We start from the raw sequence: 17,621 nt of genomic DNA on the forward strand, positions 1-17,621 counted from the left end.
AATCAAGTTGAATTTAAGCCGGTTGAAGTCGAATTCAATTCAAGCCGGTTGAAGTCGAATTCAAGCGGATTGAAGTGAGGAAGCTACTTGATTCCTTCAATTTCTGGGCACCCGATCTGTAGAGGTAATCACCCAAACTAAAATATAATAGACCTACTCTACTTGTTTGCATACATAGGGTTTTTGGGGCATAAACTTGTCTGCGTACTTAGGTTTTTTTTGGGAACATAGACTTTATGCGTGAGGAGATCTACATGCATGAGATTTTCTTTAGGGACATAAGTTTTATCCGTGAGAAGTTCTGAAACCATATAGATGATCTACTCATCTACACAATAGTTTTAAGGGAACATCAATTATGGATCTTTAACCCAAGAAGATCTGAAGCCGTATAGAAATAGATCTATCTATACCTAAAACTCACCCATCCAAAAAAATCATCTATTAAGGATGCATCTTCATCAAAAATTGATTATTTTGGTACGGAGGGCCCAAGTTTTTACAGGAAAAAATATCTTGATTTTGAGGGATCTAAACACATACAAAAGTATGGTATCATTGTGTCTTCTACATAAACTAGAAAATCGGTGTGTTGTTAGCATGCTTGCTAATCACTTAAAAATACTACATAATAAAATTGATGTGCTCACTAATTTAAAATATATATATATATATATGTTTTTCTTAAATAAGAAAAATAAATGTAAATTCGTTATTTTAAATTTGTTTTTTATTAATAATTCTGGGTTTACTATATATTTTAGAGTTATAGAAGTAGTACTGAGTAGGCATGGTATATTTATAGAAGTAAAAGAGCATAAGTTTGTGTGATTGGAAAGGGAATATAGTTTTGAAAGCCTCTAAAAATCCATATGCATTTTTCTCTAGATTTTTCCTTACGTATGATTGTTAGGTATTTTTTCTCTGGTATAAATTTATGATTTTTCTTACTTTAAAAAGTAAGAGACGCCAAGTGGACCAATCAAAAGCTAGCAAAAGAGCCAGTTTTAGATTATTAGATTTAGGGTCAAAGTATTATTGTTTCCAATTATCTATATCACTTACGTATTCAACTTTTTTAATTATCGATAATTTCCTCTCAACCTTACGGATCTATCAAACCATATGATGAGATTCACCAGCACCAAAATCGAATCACAGTTGTAAACAAAGTCCAACCACCTAAGACCCTCTTTGTTTAGGCTTATAAGCCAACTTATAAGTCGAAAAGTCTAAACCAAAACAAACAAGCAGCTTTTTTATTTGGTTTTTTTTAAAGTCATAAGCCACTCTAACACTATTAAGCCAAAAACTAGGTTGGAGAAGCTTTTTTTGGCTTATATGAGATAGATGTATGACTCCAGCACTAAACTTAGGACATTAAATTCACTGGCTTATAAATCATATAAGCCAATAAGCTGACTTAAAAATCTAGGCCAATAAGCCTAAGCCTTAAACAAAGAGGGACTAAATATCCTAACCAAGTTTTCACCCATGAGTGGGCCAAACCAATCCTTAAAAAGAAATCTTTAAAGGAAAGCTCTATCCCCATCCATAAAAAAAAAATAAATCCAAATCTGAAACAACTTTCTGCCATCCTGCCTTCCCAGATCACAAATTCACAATCCTAAACAACATCCGGTACAATCTTTTTTTCTCAGCCCACCGAACTACTAGTATACTCCACCCGAACAGTGAAATCCCAGCGAAAATAGCCACAGTAGATTCAAAATTCAAATTCGATCCACAGAAATCGAGAGATCAAAATCTTGGTGGGAAGCCTGTATAGGACAGGACAGGAGGAGGGAAGTTGAAAAAGCGCGGACCGGGAGAGTGGTCGTGGTTTTTTTTTTTTTTTTTTCAATCGCGGTTGGGTGAAGAAACCTTTTTCCCGGCGTCTCCTCGCCTTTTTTTTTCCCACCCATTCGCTCACGCATCTCATTTTTACCCCCTCCGCCGCTTTCCCCCGCAAAAACCCCCCATCGCCGCCGTCGCCGCCGCCGCCGTCGTCGGTCGCCGGAGAGTAGCGGAGGGTGTGCTCCTCCGGGGCGGGCCGCGCGAGGGCTGGCCGGGGCGCCCCGGCGCGGCGCGGTTTTTTCCCGAGGTAATCGGCCCACAGCTTCGGTGTCTCCGGCTATAGGCTCTGGTGGTGTTGCTTGGTGTGATGGCGTGGTGTTGCGATCGTGGTCGGTTTAGCTGCAGCGTCCGTGGATGTGTGTGTGTTCGTGTCTGCGTTAGCTCTGGTGTGGTGAAGCTGTGTGGGGGTATTTTGGAGGATAAATGTGTGGTCGTTTTGGTGGGGGCTGGGGATTCGTCGGATCGCTAGATTGTTCTCCTCTGGTTCGTGTTGTATTTTTTTTTATTTTGGGGTGTTCCGTGGTAGTGCTGGGTTCCCAATTTGGCGCCGCGTGCTTCGTTCCTGGCTTGGAGTGCCTGCAATGCTAACTCTGTTTGAGAGAATCACAGGAACATTTTATTTAGCAAAGTATTTTTTTTTAAATTTTTGATTCTTGTGTCCGCGTTTGGACTGTTATTTAGGGTTTAGTGATGTGCAAGCTCAGTTTTGGGTTGTGTTGGGGTCGTTGTAACTTGGTGGGTTGAAGCTGTTCTTTTCTGGTTGCCTCTGTGTGCTTTTTAGTCATGCTTATGTGATTATGTCCTCTGCCGCTGCACACATTCTTGAGTAATTTATGGTTCATTAATCCTTCAATCGAAGCCTACTATTATGTACTCCTTTTACTACTACTGCCTCTTGGCCTGATTGACTGTGTAAACTTGCATTTTTGTTTCCCTCAATTTCAATATCTGTATTCTCTATGTGCAGAAAAAGAAAAGAGTTCATTAACAAGAATGGCACAGTTTATGTGTCTGTAGCTGCAATTGATAGTGAACACAATGGATGAGAATAGAAAATTATCTGATGACATGTCCAAGAAAATGGAACCTATTCACTCTAATGGAGAGGCAGGGGAAGATAAAACTATAATTATTGAACCTGAAAGTGATGCAAATAAACTTGAAGTGGAAACTGACGCAAGACATGGTATCTGTGAGGCGCACAAGGCGCATGAATATGGAACAATGGAAAATGATTTGCATGAGGAAGCATCCACCACCGATGATGATTCAGAGAATGACTCATATGAATACCTTCTTCGGGAATCGGATAATGAGCAAACTTCAGAGTCTGATGCTGGTGAGGGAGACAATGAGGTATGTACTATTGCAGTATCTGCGGGTGGGTAACTTAAGTTTTATCTTGCCCTGTTGATGTTTATGGGATCTAATCCTTTCCAATCAATGTAAAAAGTATGATCAACATTGGACACATTAAGCAATATACCCACTCGAGGATAACTCTTTTGATATGCCCTTTGCTATAGTTGCTCTCATTATATTTGCACAACCTTTATGTTACATCACTGTCACCGTATTAGATAAACATGTTTATCAGTATTGTTTTCAATGCTATTACTTTTCTTTTGGTCGAACAGATTGAAACATAGAACTTGCTGGTATCTGTTCTGCGGTTGCATTGTGTTCTGTTCTGTTCAACTGCTGGAAATCTTAGTGTGGCTTGAGTTGTCATGCTTTCTCTTTTGTGTGTAATTTGGTACCATTTTTCTGAAAATTGATTCCTTATAGGCACCTCTCACTGATGAAGAAGTTGAAACATTAATTACCGAATTCCTTGACGCTGAGAGCAAGGTATTTGCCATTGTTGTTTTATTCATTTTTTGTTTTTTCCCCCTAACGTTTTCCATTTCATCCTTTTTATTCTTTGGAAACACTAGGCTGCTCAAGCGCAAGAATCACTTGAAAAGGAGTCACTGGAAAAGATTGAATCTGAAGTAAGGTTGGAGCTATCGGAGAGTCTCCAAGGAAATGAGGTCCGTAACACTGTCAATATGCTTATAATTTATTCTATAATGCATAATGCTTCAATGATTAATCTATTTGTGTATTGTATATTTTTTCTTACCTTGAGTAGTTAGAGTCAGCCGTTTCTACTGAGATGAAGCAATACAAGAAGGAATGGGAATCTGAACTTGATGATTTGGAGACTCACATTGCTGTTCTCTTGGTATGTTTTTGCCTCAAAGGGGATCATTTTGCCCATTAGTGAATAATAATTATATTTATCTGTTAAGTCAATGCTTGCCACCATTCCTATGTGGTGTGTTAGATGCATGTCCTAAGTACTTGTTCCATGTAAATTATTGAAGCACTTTTATATGAAACCATATTGATTTATCAAAATGAAGGCCAAAATATTTCTTTATCTTGTTTATGGTTGTACTCACATTTATAGTGTCAATGAATTAAGTATACATTTTACAGTCCCTTATTTAGATTAATTAGAGTTCTTGACCTTGAAAAAACACTAGAACAATAAGTGATTATTCTTATAGCTTGACCTGTCATGCCTGTACCAAACACTGCAGACTGTAATGCTTGTCATATTAATTTAAGAATCTATATAAATCAAGATATGTTTATTTGGAAAAATTGGTTCCATACAACGAATGATATCCACTTTAGAAACATACCATTGAATATTTCATATCACTCTAACTTTCACCTGTTACAAATTTCACCATTTCATATCTTAGCTCTTTCCCAATTTCTATGATTTTAGATAGAAATATTTTACACAGAAAACTTCAATTTTTACTAGAAGCAATTTATGTAGAAAAGTTCACTTGTATTTTGTGTGTGCAAGAAATGGGTATGTTCGAGTGCTATGTAACCAATTTTACGTTTTTTAAATTTCCAAGTTCTTTGTTATGTGTTTTGAGTTACCTGTAATCTCGATGAGTTATTTCCTTTATGAAATCCAAGAAAAGTAGTAGGCGATACATTTGAAATTTTGAATGCAGGAGCAACTTGATGCTGCTGGTGTCGAACTTCCCAGCCTCTACAAGTCTATAGAAAGCCAAGTTCCAAATGTTTGTGAAACTGAAGCATGGAAGAACAGGGCTCACTGGGCTGGTTATCAAGTGCCTGAGGAAGCTAATAAATCAATCAGAAAAGCTGATGAATACCTCCAATCTTGTAGACCTGTAAGGAGGTAATGTTGGGGCCAAATTTAGTGTGTTCCTGTGTTTTTGTTTCTCAAATCTGACCTTGATTCACACACTTCAATTAGAAAACATGGGAGGTTGCTGGAGGAAGGTGCTAGTGGCTTTCTTGCTGGAAAGATTCCTGTTGGGGATGATGGATCTGCACAATGCCATGAGAAAAGTTGGAATGCATTCAATGAACTTACCAAATCTAAGGAATATGCTGAAAGTTCTTTCGGAAGTAGTAACTGGGCATCAGTTTATCTGGCCAGTACCCCACAAGAAGCGGCTGCTTTAGGTCTCCAATTTCCAGGAGTTGATGAGGTGTGACTTAGACTGATCAACTGCTATAATTCTGTACTATTGTTATACTCCCTCTGTCCCAAATTATAAGACCTATATTTTTTTACACGGTCTTTAGTGACATACTTTGACCATTATTTTATTCCATGTTATGTTTCCAACAAATTTGAAATTAGCATCACATGAAAGTACTTTAAAATATGATTCTAGTAATATAACATGCATAATACTTAACATATATATGGTTAGTATGATTATTAGTCAAAAGCTACCAAGTTTGATTTTCCTTAAAAAGGGGGTGCCCTATAATTTGGGACGGATGGAGTACATTTTTATTAGATCCACAAGAAATTCTTGAGACAAAAGAAACTAGGGTCTAAAGAGAGGCACCAAGGATCAAAGTAGTTTGTATTTTAGGCCTTGAAGCAGGGCTTAAACATTGAAGAGCATAGAAACATGTGAGCTTAGTTAAGAGCTCCAATATGGTTTGTGCTTGTGGTATGGGTTGTATGTGATTTAAATGACTTGGTTTAACACTGTCAGCTGCCAGGTCTTTCTATGTTGAACACATCCTTGAGTCATGTACATTACTGTGTAAGTTGTATTGTGTCAATTCAGGGCCACATACATTTAGATTAGAATATTTCAATTAGTTTGTTCTAATGTACATATCAATTAGAAAACATTTAGATTTTTTTGGTTTTCATTGTCAATACTAAAAATGATATTGTTTTAGGTTGTTTTTCAGTCATTTCTTATATACTTGTAAATAATTGGCTCAGCCTACCATTTCCCATTATACTGAAACTTCTGTCTATACGTAAACCCAACTTTTCACTTGTTTTTAATCTGTCTTTCACATCAATACAGTTCCATTAAATCTCCAACTCTCATTGTCCTACAGGTAGAGGAGATAGCTGAAGTTGAGGGTGCTGTTAGTGACATAAAAGGTGTCGATGAAATAGAGCTTTCTGAAGTACAGAGAAGAAAATACAGAAAGGTAAGTTGAAACTAGTTTTGTTGTGCTACAGAGCTATAGTTAGGCCTTGTTTGTGCTGCTGTTCTTACCCATTGATGTCTCCTGTGTGCATGTTTATAGTCATTTTACTGTGTTTATACTTATTTCTGTTTTATTACTTTGATTTATTGCGGTGTGTAAACACCTGAATTCTAATGTTGGTTTGTTGGCCGATATAACTCCTTTATGCTATCATTTTTGCATTTATAACTATTTCAGTTGCATGGTGGATGATATAATTTTATTTCTACATGGCCATAATGATTCTCTGATGTGATTGCAATACAAGTATCACAGTTCTTGACTTCTTGTTGAACAGCTGATGTTTTGCTTTTATGTTGTCTGGTAAGCACTTCTATTTCACTTTCTTCATATTTTTTCCCCAAATGTTGTACATCTCTGTAGGTACCAGAAGAGGATGATGCAAAGATGACAAAACGTCTGCAGCGCCATTTGAAAGAAAGAAGGACAAGACATTTGCATAAGGTAACTGGCAAAGTTTTATTTAGTTTGAGTCTGTTTTGTTTATTTATCCATTTTGTTATCTATATCATTGTTGATTTTTTATTGGGTGCACTGTTTAGCATTTCATCTACTCTGTCTTGCTTTTCAGGAGAACATTGGTTTGGCGTCATCATCAAATGGATGCTGTGAGCTGCCTCCCAAAAAACTCAAAACATATGAAAATGGAGTTTCTGTTGAGCTAGCGAAGCGCACACGTGAAGATGATGTTGAGTTTGACAATAAGAGGTCAAAAACTGTAATTATTGAAAGTGATGATGACATGCAGACTGATAGCAAGCCAGATTCAGCACCAAGTGAAAATGCGGATGAGATTATTGATCTTGATATCTTCCCATCACAAAGCCCTAAACTTGGTGATAAAGTTCGGCCTAAACCTTTCAAGTGCACTATTTGCACTGAAATGTTGAATGTCCCTGAAGTGCACCGCCACCCAGTATTGGATGTTATAATTTGTGGATCTTGCAGATTTCTAGTGATAGAGAAGAATCGTCTCGAGGTGAATACATACCACTTCTGTAGATTTCAAGATAATTTCAAATAACATTGATTTTTTTATGGAAATGTATTATGCAATCATAATCTTAGATGTACTCGTTTTATACAGGATCCTGTGTCTGGTGGTTATTGCACCTGGTGTGTAAAAAGTGAACAGCTTCAAAGTTGCAGCTCTTGTAAACTGCTTTTCTGCAGAAATTGCTTGTCAAAGAATTTTGGTGAAGAAGGCTTATCGGAAGCTAGAGTAGCTGGTTGGCAATGTTGCTGCTGCCTACCCAGTCAACTGGAACATTTAATTTCTGACTGTGACAAGGCCCTAGGTGGTGTTGAGTCTTCTGATCCTGAGAATGACTTTGCAGAGCTTTCTGTATTAGAGAGCAATGGTCCTTTTAGGTATGCCCTTTACCATTGTATTGTTTATTTCATCACAATTCTTTGCATTTGGTTTACTATTACTTTTGTTGATGCGGATTAAATATTGAAATTTTTTCCTTGCTAACTGTTTACACAAAAATAATCAGCAAGCATAAAATGAAAAAGAGGATAAGAAGAATCATGGATGACGAAGAACTTGGAGAGGAAACAAAGCTTAAAATTGCAATGGAGAAGGTCTGTAGTATTTTTGGATTTGATAAACCTTATCTATGTTTGTTTGAAGCTATTGAGGTTATAATCTAAACATTCTTTTGTAGGCTAGGCAAGAACATCTGAAGTCCATGCAAGAGCAGTCTGCCAGCAAGTTAAAGAGCAACAATATCGGAATTTCCTTGGAAGCACCATCTGAGGTTTCTGAATATGTTGGGGATGGACATATAGTAAACCTTGCCCGCGAGGAAGATGAAGCACCTGTTAGAATTCCAAGCAGCATATCTGCTAAACTGAAACCTCATCAGGTTTGCTTTTTCAAATATACTGAACAACAGTATTGCTCATTCACCTTAAAAATTACATTTAGTTTGAAACTCTACACTGAACATTGCAATGTGTCTTCGTGTGTTGAAACATCAAATAGAAAGTCTGATATGCGTCTTAACTTCCCTTTCTTATTTTTGCTTTTAAACTGGTTAATTACCTGTTTGACGTTCATGTGCCAGTATCGCATCACCATCACACTGGTCATGATTTCTGTACAGTTGTACCTATACTGTTACAGGAAGCTAAAATATATCATGATATTTCAGGTATCAGGAATAAGATTTATGTGGGAAAATGTGATCCAATCTGTCAAGAAGGTCAAATCTGGGGATAAAGGTTTTGGTTGCATTTTGGCTCACAACATGGGCCTTGGGAAAACTTTTCAGGTTTGTACTGACTTTTGTCCTGTAATATATATTCTTGATTTCTTCATTACATGATTCAGCCATATTATCATATTTTTTCCATGGTTATTAGATCATATTCTAGGATCTATCGATCTATTCTTTGGGTGTCAGTTTACCTTTAATTGTTGTACTTGTATTGCTGGATTTGTTAACTATAACTATGTGCCGATTGTTTTTCGATCATTCAAGGTGGCCTTTGTTTTCCCTTTCCTGTTTCCATTTCACAAAAGAATAATGGAAACTGTATTCTTATATTTTTGCATTTTGACTTTGCAGGTTATTACATTCCTGTATACTGTTATGAGATGCATCCAGTTGGGACTGCGCACGGCGCTTATAGTTACCCCCGTTAATGTTTTGCATAACTGGAAGAAAGAGTTCATCAAATGGTGTCCAGCAGAACTTAAGCCACTTCGTGTGTATATGTTGGAGGATGTTCCAAGGTGCAGGTTAATTATTTTGTTACTTATCTTGTCTTATGTTTGCAAGTATGCACTCTGGAATTTATAATTAGACTATGAAACTCTTGCACATAGGTTTGAAGCAACTTAGCACAAAACTTAGCTAACGGACAAGGAAAGATCTATTAGATCTGCCTATATCAATTAGGAAATCCAGACCTAAGTTATTTCTAAAATCTAATGATACCCTCAATCGCTTGAATCATTCTTTGTAGACCTTGCTTTGGATCATCCATCAAATGCCGTCTTATGCGATACATGATACTCCCTCTGCCCCAAAATATAATTTGAACTAGAAAGGTAGCTATATTTTGGGATGGAGGGGGTACTAAATTTGTTCCCTAATTCATGTAACCTAGAACCTTTGTTATACCATCTTGTATAATCTTATTTTCCCTACTGCAATACTAGATAATTGACACGTGCCAGCCTCAAAATAAATTATACCCTGTGAGCTATAAGGATAAACTCAAACTCTGCATCTGTTAATCTGTTACTCTCAAACCTAAAAACATAAGTTAGCTAGCCACCCTAGGTTCAATTCCCCCAAATCTCAAGAAAAAAACTGTTCATGTGTGTAGACTCCTTTGCAACATTTGGAAGGTTACTGGCATTACCCTTTATTTCTTCTCTAGATTTATGTCACAAATCTCACTTGGTTAGATGCGATTGATTTTTCCTAATGCTGAAAACAGAAATATGAAACGACATATTCAGTATGGTATGATGTTGATAACCACTAATGAAAGCTATGCTCCTGAAAATCTTCAATTTCACCTCAGCAGCATTAGGACATTGCTGTCGAGCTTCTTTTTATTGCATTATTTGGTATTTCCCTTTTCATGACCTTGCATTAGATGTGTATTGCACTTGAAAGCTATTGTTCAGCACTTCAGAACCTTTGGCAGCATGTGAATTGCTTTAGCTTCAAGGCATCTTTCTAAATGCAACGGAAGATGAAGGTTCCACCATGTCCTTGTACCGATAGGTTCAATTGATTACCTGCATAACCAACCTGTGGCTAGATGTATTAGTTAGGGTGAATATTCTTGTAAGCCCTTTTCTGCTGATGATGGAATGTCTGCCTGTGTCAAAACTTCTATATGCTGTCGAAATAAGGTTTCATTACGATTATGATGGGGTGTTCTATTTTTGGCCTGAAAGGACTCCCCTTCCACTTGTGGTTTTTGCAGGGCAAACATTCAGTATTTACTAAAAAAGTGGCGAATAAAAGGTGGCGTGCTTCTGATTGGTTATTCATCATTTAGAAACCTTTCCCTTGGAAGGAGTGCGAGGGACAAAACTGTTGCAAACGAGATCACCAATGCTTTGCAGGTGATGTTCCATTTGTCCTGTTGTTATTCTGTTATATTTCAAGCTTTTATGTTATGTCAAGTCATAGGCATTTTCCTTTTTCATCCATATCTTATACCCCTCCTTTCCATGGATATACTAATGTTTCAATCACCATTCCACTTTATGTGGTAATATAACAATCATAGATGTTCATCTGGCATGAGCTATGCATCATTATACTGTATGTATGTTTTCTTCCAACCTTGTTCTTTTAGATGTGGGTTTTGATACAGTCCATTTACATATGTCACAATCAGTGTGGGCCAGATATTCTTGTATGTGATGAAGCACATATAATTAAGAACAGGAGAGCTGACACTACACAAGCTTTGAAACAAGTAAGGACACAGAGAAGAATTGCGTTAACTGGATCTCCATTGCAGAATAATTTGATGGAATATTACTGTGTAAGGAATTATGCACTCCTACCCTAAACCCTTGCTACTTTACCTTCCAGCTACCAACAGTATTTTGATATCTGACTGTAGTACTTTTCTAATGGCTTTTGATTTTCTGGTTAACAGATGGTTGATTTTGTTAGGGAAGGTTATCTTGGAAGTAGCCATGAGTTCCGTAACAGGTAAATTGATGCTCTGATCTCTTTTACTGTGGCAAATTAATATTCTGGACATTTGAATGATATGCTTTGCATTATCAGGTTCCAGAACCCCATTGAAAATGGGCAGCACACGAATTCTACATCAGATGATGTCAAGATCATGAACCAACGGTCACATATTCTGTATGAACAACTGAAGGGATTTGTCCAGCGAATGGACATGAACGTGGTGAAGAATGATCTACCAGAAAAGAAGGTTTTTGTTGTTACTGTTAAACTCTCTCAACTACAAAGGAAGCTGTACAGAAGATTCTTGGACGTGAATGGTTTCTCAAGCAGTGCTGCTTCAGAAAAATCTTTTCAGCGGAGTGGCTTCTTTGCCAAGTACCAAACGTTAGCGCTGGTGCGACATTTTTGCATCTTTATGTCTTTATTAGATAACATGCCAATGTTCTGTTGTACTATCATATTTGTTTACGTTCTTTCTTCTCATGCCCGACAATATGCTTCAAGTGTAGATATGGAACCATCCTGGTCTTCTCCAGATGGCTAAACAGAAAGGAAATTTGCGCCAAGAAGATGTCGAGTCCTTTCTGATGGATGAGAGCTCTAGTGATGATAATATTGAAAATTACTTGCCAAATGGAGGTAATTTATTATTCACAGACCTTCCTTTTGAGCTCTTTTTTTTTTCTATTTGTAATTAGTAAAATATAATACTCGTATAATTTTATCAGTGTTTGATTGACTATTTTTTGGTTCAGAAGTCAGAACCCAAACTTCTGATATATTTCAAATTCTCCTTTTTTTTTTCTGTGAGAAATTAACACTTGGTCACCTTTGTGATTTGTACAGAGAAGCTGAGAAGCAGAAATGATCAGCTATCCAAGAAAAGTTCTGATGTTGTAAATGAGGTACTTGAATATATATTGGCTATAAATTGTTTCAAGTTTCAAATTTTACAGTATTTTAGGAATTGATTGTCATGTAATTCGTTCATGCATATCATATTTTAATATTATGATTTCTAGCTGCACGCTATATTTTGTCTGATAGTCTGGTGAGTCTGGTCTTACCTGTGCAATTATGTTTAATTTAAACCAAAAACAGATGGTTAAGGAACATAACTTTAGTATCGCACCTACACCCACACGTTCCAGTATTTTTGTTTATGTGCATATCCTTTATTGTAGGAAAGTAACTGGTGGGAGAATCTTTTAGATGAAAATGCTTATAAGGAAGCAGATTATAGTGGCAAAATGGTTTTACTCCTTGATATCCTGTCATCATGTTCTGAATTGGGTGACAAGGCATTAGTGTTCAGCCAGAGCTTGAGCACTCTGGATTTGGTGGAATTTTATCTATCTAAGTTGCAAGTTAATGGAAAAGAGGGCAAATATTGGAAACAAGGCAAGGATTGGTACAGGTGCACTTTCACACTCTATGCATTTTATTTTTTATACACAAGAACAATACAACTATCAGTGGTGGTTTCATAAGTGACAATTTTCTGTTACTTTGCTTTGTTATTTTCTACGCACCTAGCCCTGTTTGGACTGTATGGAGTTTCACAGGTATATTGGCAAGCGATACTAGGAATTTGGCATCACCTTATGGATAAGTGTATATTTTGTTATTTAAACTGAATCCTGAAAAATCTAGCATGATAATAAAATAGGAGAAATATACTTCATCACTTTCTACTTCCGCTTAATCAGTGGAAAAAGAGATATCTACATCATCTATTGTGTTGCATTGTGCAACTTAACCAAATCATCATATGTATAATAGAGCTGTTATAATTGTATATCAAATATAATAAAATTACCTCTTCAGATATAAAGGTTCATATTACATACAACTCTATTTTCAAATGAATTGTATTGTCACTACTGAGTAGTTAAGAAATAAAGACACACATCCAAACACTGCAAGCTTGCATTTTATGTTCTACGAGCATGAATTCACTAGCACAGCTGCTGCTTGCAACTGATCATAACATGTTCTTTCTGCCTATGTACATATTTTTGCTGGTCAGTAGTAAACTAGTATTACCTCTGTATTTAAATATAGAGTTAATATCACAAAATCCTGAGTATTATGGTTCAAGTTGCACAAAATCACATGGATTTTGGCATGTGGCACATAACCCTGGGTATTGTGGTCCTAAGGTTTCATAATACCAGTATACCACACTGTTAATTAATCTAACTAAATATTATAGCAAATTAAAAAACAATCAACTTAGATGATTACAACTTTTTTGACGATGGGATAAAGAACTCGTATTTTTTGGACATAAGTACTTTTACAACAGTTTCGTTAGATATTATTGTTTTATTCTAATAAAAAATAGTGGTCAAAGTTGCACACTAAAGACCAAATAAAGTCAGGACGTTATATATTTAAATATGGATGTACAGTAATTATAGCAAATAAACCATAGGTGTATCTAGACTTAATAATTTACTCTGAAGCACGCACTAGTGCACCAGTGCTAAACCTGCCAGTATAAGTGTATAACCTCAGTTATGCAAAGGTGATACTTCATCACCAAAGGCTTTGATATACAAGCATTATTGATATTTAGTTATGCACAAGTGATTGTCTGTGCCAGCATGTAGTTCTGCAAATGTGCTGTTTATAGTTACTGCCTCAACACAAAATGGAAAAATGAACATTGCCTTTTGCATCACAAGGCTTTGACAGGGAAGAATTGCTGATATTTTCTTCTGCAAAGATAGTGCTGTTACCAGCATTTAATTTGGCAACGGCGATATTTATATTTAAAAGAAGCTTATCTTATTCTGCAAATGTGATCTTGTTTTCTGTCATGTTGAATAGGATTGATGGGAGCACTCCATCTTCTGAGCGACAAAATCTTGTGGAGAGGTTTAATGACCCTGAAAACATTAGAGTGAAATGCACATTGATATCTACTCGTGCTGGATCTCTAGGCATTAACCTTCATTCAGCAAACCGTGTGATTCTTCTTGATGGTTCATGGAATCCAACCCATGATTTGCAAGCCATCTATCGGGTTTGGAGGCAAGAACTTGTTGCTTGATTTTTACTAGTAAGTTGAACAATCATGTGATTATTTGTTTACTCACCGTATGTTCTTTCCAGGTATGGCCAGACCAAGCCTGTGTATGCTTACCGCCTAATGGCTCATGCAACAATGGAAGAGAAAATATATAAACGGCAGGTAATTTGGCAGTTGCCTTTTCTTGTTTAAAACTCTAGTTGTGTTATTGACTTAATTCATTAATTAGTATTATTAATATAGGTGACAAAAGAAGGGCTTGCAGCAAGGGTGGTGGATAGACAGCAAGTGTCTAGAACAATCTCTAAAGAAGAGATGTTGCATCTTTTCGAGTTTGGTGATGAGGAACTACTGGAGCAGAGCGGTTCTACCATGAATGGTCACAGTAAAGTTGGGACTGAGAAGCCACCTACTCCCAACTCCAGTGAAACCACTGAACATTTACCTTTGGACAGGCTCATGGTGAACCTACTTCATGACCACTCCCGGTAATGCTTATATTTTTTGCTACTCAACCTAACAGGATGTCATTCTATAAATCTTATAGCGTATAAACTATAAAAATCATATAACTCAAAACTTGTCAAACTCGTAGTGCTTATTTCCCCCCATGCTCGCCTTTGCCAAACATTAATCTTTGTTTTTGGGATTTACAGGTGGATCGCAAGTTACCATGAACATGAAACCCTTCTGCAAGAAAATGAAGAAGAAAGGCTTACCAAGGAGGAGCAAGATATGGCATGGTTAAGCTACAACAAGTTGCTAGAAGTTGCCCCGAGGAAAGCTACACATGACGCCGAGAGAAAACCAAGTACTGTTCCAACAGAGAGCAGCCTTATACAACCACCTAAAGCTACTTCAAGAAGCCGGCAACCCCAGCAGCCTAAGATCACTTCAAACAACCAAAAGAAGTGTAACAACCTGAGCCACTTGCTTACTCTGAGAAGCCAAGGCACCAAGCCTGGATGCAGCACGAGTTGCAAAGAATGTGGCCAGGATATTAGTTGGGAGACGCTAAACAGAGACGGTAGATCAAGGTGAAGTCAAATGACTTGTTGTTAGCTTACTCAAGTCATTGCTGTTACACATTTTATACTTTTGTAAAGGTTACCTTTTTCTTTTGCGTAGTATACATCCTGTATGTTAGGATTATCAGTGTATAGAAGTAGTGAAGGAAATGGAAAAAGACATTTTTTGGGTTCACAAGATAAGCTGTATCAGTTTGCAACTGGAATCTTCACATGATTAGCAAATTATGATGCCAGAAGATGCACTTTACTTCCTGCCCCTTTGTCTTATTAATTACCTTATTATACATACGATTTCTTTTGCCGGGTCAGCCAAAGGTTAGCCGACCAATTTCATTAAGATTGGGAGGAAAAACATAGTAAAAGTTTACAACGACATTACAATGTCGTGGCGGCCAAGGAAGGTCCCTAGCCAGCCAAGAATGAAAAGCAAAGGCGAGGCTAAACCCCGCAAACATCCATGGGGATTACTCGCGAAATTGGGAGAAAATCCCCGCCACCCTCCAAATGGCAATTTCATCCTTGATGTCCTCCGCGAGCTGATCCAGTAGCTTGGACACGTGCTGAAATATACGTGCATTACGCTCCTTCCAAATCAGCCAACATATTAGCATGAAAGCACAGTCAAAATCTGCTCTGTAGCTCTTCTGAAAACGGCATCTAGTTGCCAGCCACCAATCAGCGAGGGCAGCGTCCCCATCTGCCGGTATTGGAAAGCTTGCATTGCACCATCGCTTGATAGAACGCCACACCGCCGCCGTGTAATCACACGCAACGAACAGGTGGTGGCAGTTCTCATCATCTCGCTGACAAAGTGAGCACAGATCATCATGTGGCCAGTTTCGCTTGGCGAGGTTGTCCGCAGGCAACGGTCCTTTAGCGCAAGCCACATGAAGAAGCGGACTCGCGAGGGAGCTCTGGAGTGCCACAGCAGCTCGCCGAATGCACAATTTTCCGTAGCCATGAAGAACATGTCGTAGGCCGACGCCACAGAAAATTGCCCATCGTTCGCCAGTTTCCACCTGATTTCATCCGTCGAGGGGAGCAACAACACATCATGAATTTCGTCCCAAAGCTGGAAGAACTCGCCCATCGCCTCGTTGGACAGCGCCCCCTGCAGTGTGCGGACCCAGCGATTGTTGGTGAGAGCTTTGGCAACCGAAAGCCTGACACGGCCTGCATAAGAGTGCAGGATCGGCCACCGCCATGCAAAGCATCCCTTCCCAGTCCAGTTTGCTGTCCAGAAATCGGTGTCTTCACCATTGCCTATGATGTACTCTGTCACCGAGCGAAATATGGCCTCCACATCACAACCAGGCCTGAAAGATGCCATCGTCCAGGGTCTCTCCCTTTGCTCCAGCGATTTCGCCAGCCATTTTAATCTTAAAGCCTGACCAAAGAAGTTCAGGTCCTTCACTCCGAGACCGCCTTTCGCCACTGGAGAGCACACCTTCCGCCATGAGACTAGACAATGCCCGCCGCTCACCTCCTCTTGCCCCTTCCAAAGGAAACCGCGTCATTTGCGCTCTATGTCCTTGACTGCCCATCTCGGCAATTGCAGCACCGACATGAAGTGGACGGGAAGAGCCATGAGCACTGACTTGATCAAGCATAGCCTGCCATCGATCGAGAGCATCTTAGGTTTCCAGTCGGCAACTTTCTTAGCTAATTTGTCAAGGATCGGCTGAACTTCGGCTTTTGTTGGCTGTCTTGTTCCTAGCGGGAGGCCCAAGTAGGTGATGGGGAAATCTTCTACTCTGCAGGAGAGAATGGACTCAACCATTGCCCGTTGTTGATCACTGCACTGAATCGGGGTGATCGCACTCTTGCAGAAATTTGTTTTGAGGCCTGTTGCCTCGCCGAACAACGTCAACAGTCCCTTGATCGCGCTTGCTTCAGCAGCCGTTGGCTTGAAGAACAGAACGGCATCATCAGCGTACACTGAGATGGGAGGCAAATGCCTTCTTGCATTTAGTGGTGACAGCAAACCAGCTAGTTTCGCTCGATTCTCCCTGCCTCGGTCCCCTTGCTGGCTTGATTGGGTCGGTGAGTGCCCCATTTATCAAGATGCTTGTTTGTTCAGTGAGGAAAATAGCCGAGATCCACGGTCTCCAATTTGGGCCAAATCCCCTGAACTCCATCATAGACAGCAGAAAACCCCACGATACAGTGTCAAATGCTTTGGAAATGTCAAGCTTCAACAGTACCATTGCCTTCTTTTGCCTATGGAATTGCTGAACGAGCCCCTTGACATAAACAAAGTTCTCATGAATGCAGCGCCCTTTGATGGAGGCGGTTTGAGAATAAGGAATTAGAACATCCAGCTTCGTCGCTAGTCGCTGTGCCATAATCTTCGCAGCCAGCTTAGAGAAACTATGCACCAAGCTAATCGGCCTGTAGTCTTTGAGTAGAGTTGGCGATTCCTTCTTGGGAATGAGCGTGACT

General features: G+C 38.6%; 2 protein-coding genes across 5 annotated transcripts; one reads left to right on the top strand and one right to left on the bottom strand.

Annotated features, from left to right (window-relative positions):
- On the top strand, nucleotides 1-15,431 carry LOC4348805 (protein CHROMATIN REMODELING 20). 4 transcript variants are annotated; one of them, XM_015759022.3, is made up of 26 exons: nucleotides 1-124; nucleotides 2,825-3,213; nucleotides 3,646-3,708; nucleotides 3,795-3,890; nucleotides 3,992-4,084; nucleotides 4,881-5,071; nucleotides 5,150-5,387; nucleotides 6,271-6,366; nucleotides 6,790-6,870; nucleotides 6,998-7,405; nucleotides 7,514-7,797; nucleotides 7,926-8,013; nucleotides 8,097-8,297; nucleotides 8,586-8,705; nucleotides 9,003-9,175; nucleotides 10,381-10,522; nucleotides 10,801-10,950; nucleotides 11,068-11,123; nucleotides 11,202-11,505; nucleotides 11,621-11,750; nucleotides 11,958-12,016; nucleotides 12,296-12,528; nucleotides 13,947-14,150; nucleotides 14,232-14,310; nucleotides 14,392-14,636; nucleotides 14,805-15,431. In XM_015759022.3, the coding sequence occupies exons 2-26, from the start codon at nucleotides 2,896-2,898 to the stop codon at nucleotides 15,187-15,189; spliced, it is 4,437 nt and encodes a 1,478-aa protein (XP_015614508.1). In that variant the 5' UTR covers nucleotides 1-124; nucleotides 2,825-2,895; the 3' UTR covers nucleotides 15,190-15,431. The 4 variants fall into 4 exon arrangements, with proteins under 4 accessions (XP_015614508.1, XP_015614507.1, XP_015614509.1 ...); XM_015759021.3 differs by lacking the exon at nucleotides 1-124 and adding an exon at nucleotides 1,920-2,104; XM_015759023.2 differs by lacking the exon at nucleotides 1-124 and adding an exon at nucleotides 1,920-2,104 and having other exon boundaries at nucleotides 9,003-9,169.
- Nucleotides 15,432-15,643: 212 nt separating this feature from the next.
- LOC136353556 (uncharacterized) lies at nucleotides 15,644-16,509 on the bottom strand. Its single transcript, XM_066304562.1, has 2 exons — nucleotides 16,081-16,509; nucleotides 15,644-15,982 (listed from the first exon to the last, which is right to left on the bottom strand). Exons 1-2 carry the CDS (start codon nucleotides 16,507-16,509, stop codon nucleotides 15,644-15,646), a joined length of 768 nt encoding a protein of 255 aa, XP_066160659.1.
- Between the last annotated feature and the right edge of the window lie 1,112 nt (nucleotides 16,510-17,621).

The sequence above is a fragment of the Oryza sativa genome, chromosome 10 (assembly GCF_034140825.1).
Source record: "Oryza sativa Japonica Group chromosome 10, ASM3414082v1".
Classification (NCBI taxonomy): Eukaryota; Viridiplantae; Streptophyta; class Magnoliopsida; order Poales; family Poaceae; genus Oryza; species Oryza sativa.

Excerpts from the sequence above, each read along its gene's own strand:
- LOC4348805 (XM_015759022.3), top strand. The coding sequence starts at position 2,896 with ATGGATGAGAATAGAAAATTATCTGATGACATGTCCAAGAAAATGGAA. Across the intron at positions 7,406-7,513 it reads TAGAGAAGAATCGTCTCGAG|GATCCTGTGTCTGGTGGTTA; the intron begins GTGAATACATAC and ends CGTTTTATACAG. Across the intron at positions 9,176-10,380 it reads GAGGATGTTCCAAGGTGCAG|GGCAAACATTCAGTATTTAC; the intron begins GTTAATTATTTT and ends TGGTTTTTGCAG.
- LOC136353556 (XM_066304562.1), bottom strand. The coding sequence starts at position 16,509 with ATGGCATCTTTCAGGCCTGGTTGTGATGTGGAGGCCATATTTCGCTCG. Across the intron at positions 15,983-16,080 it reads ACTCCAGAGCTCCCTCGCGA|CGAGATGATGAGAACTGCCA; the intron begins GTCCGCTTCTTC and ends TCACTTTGTCAG.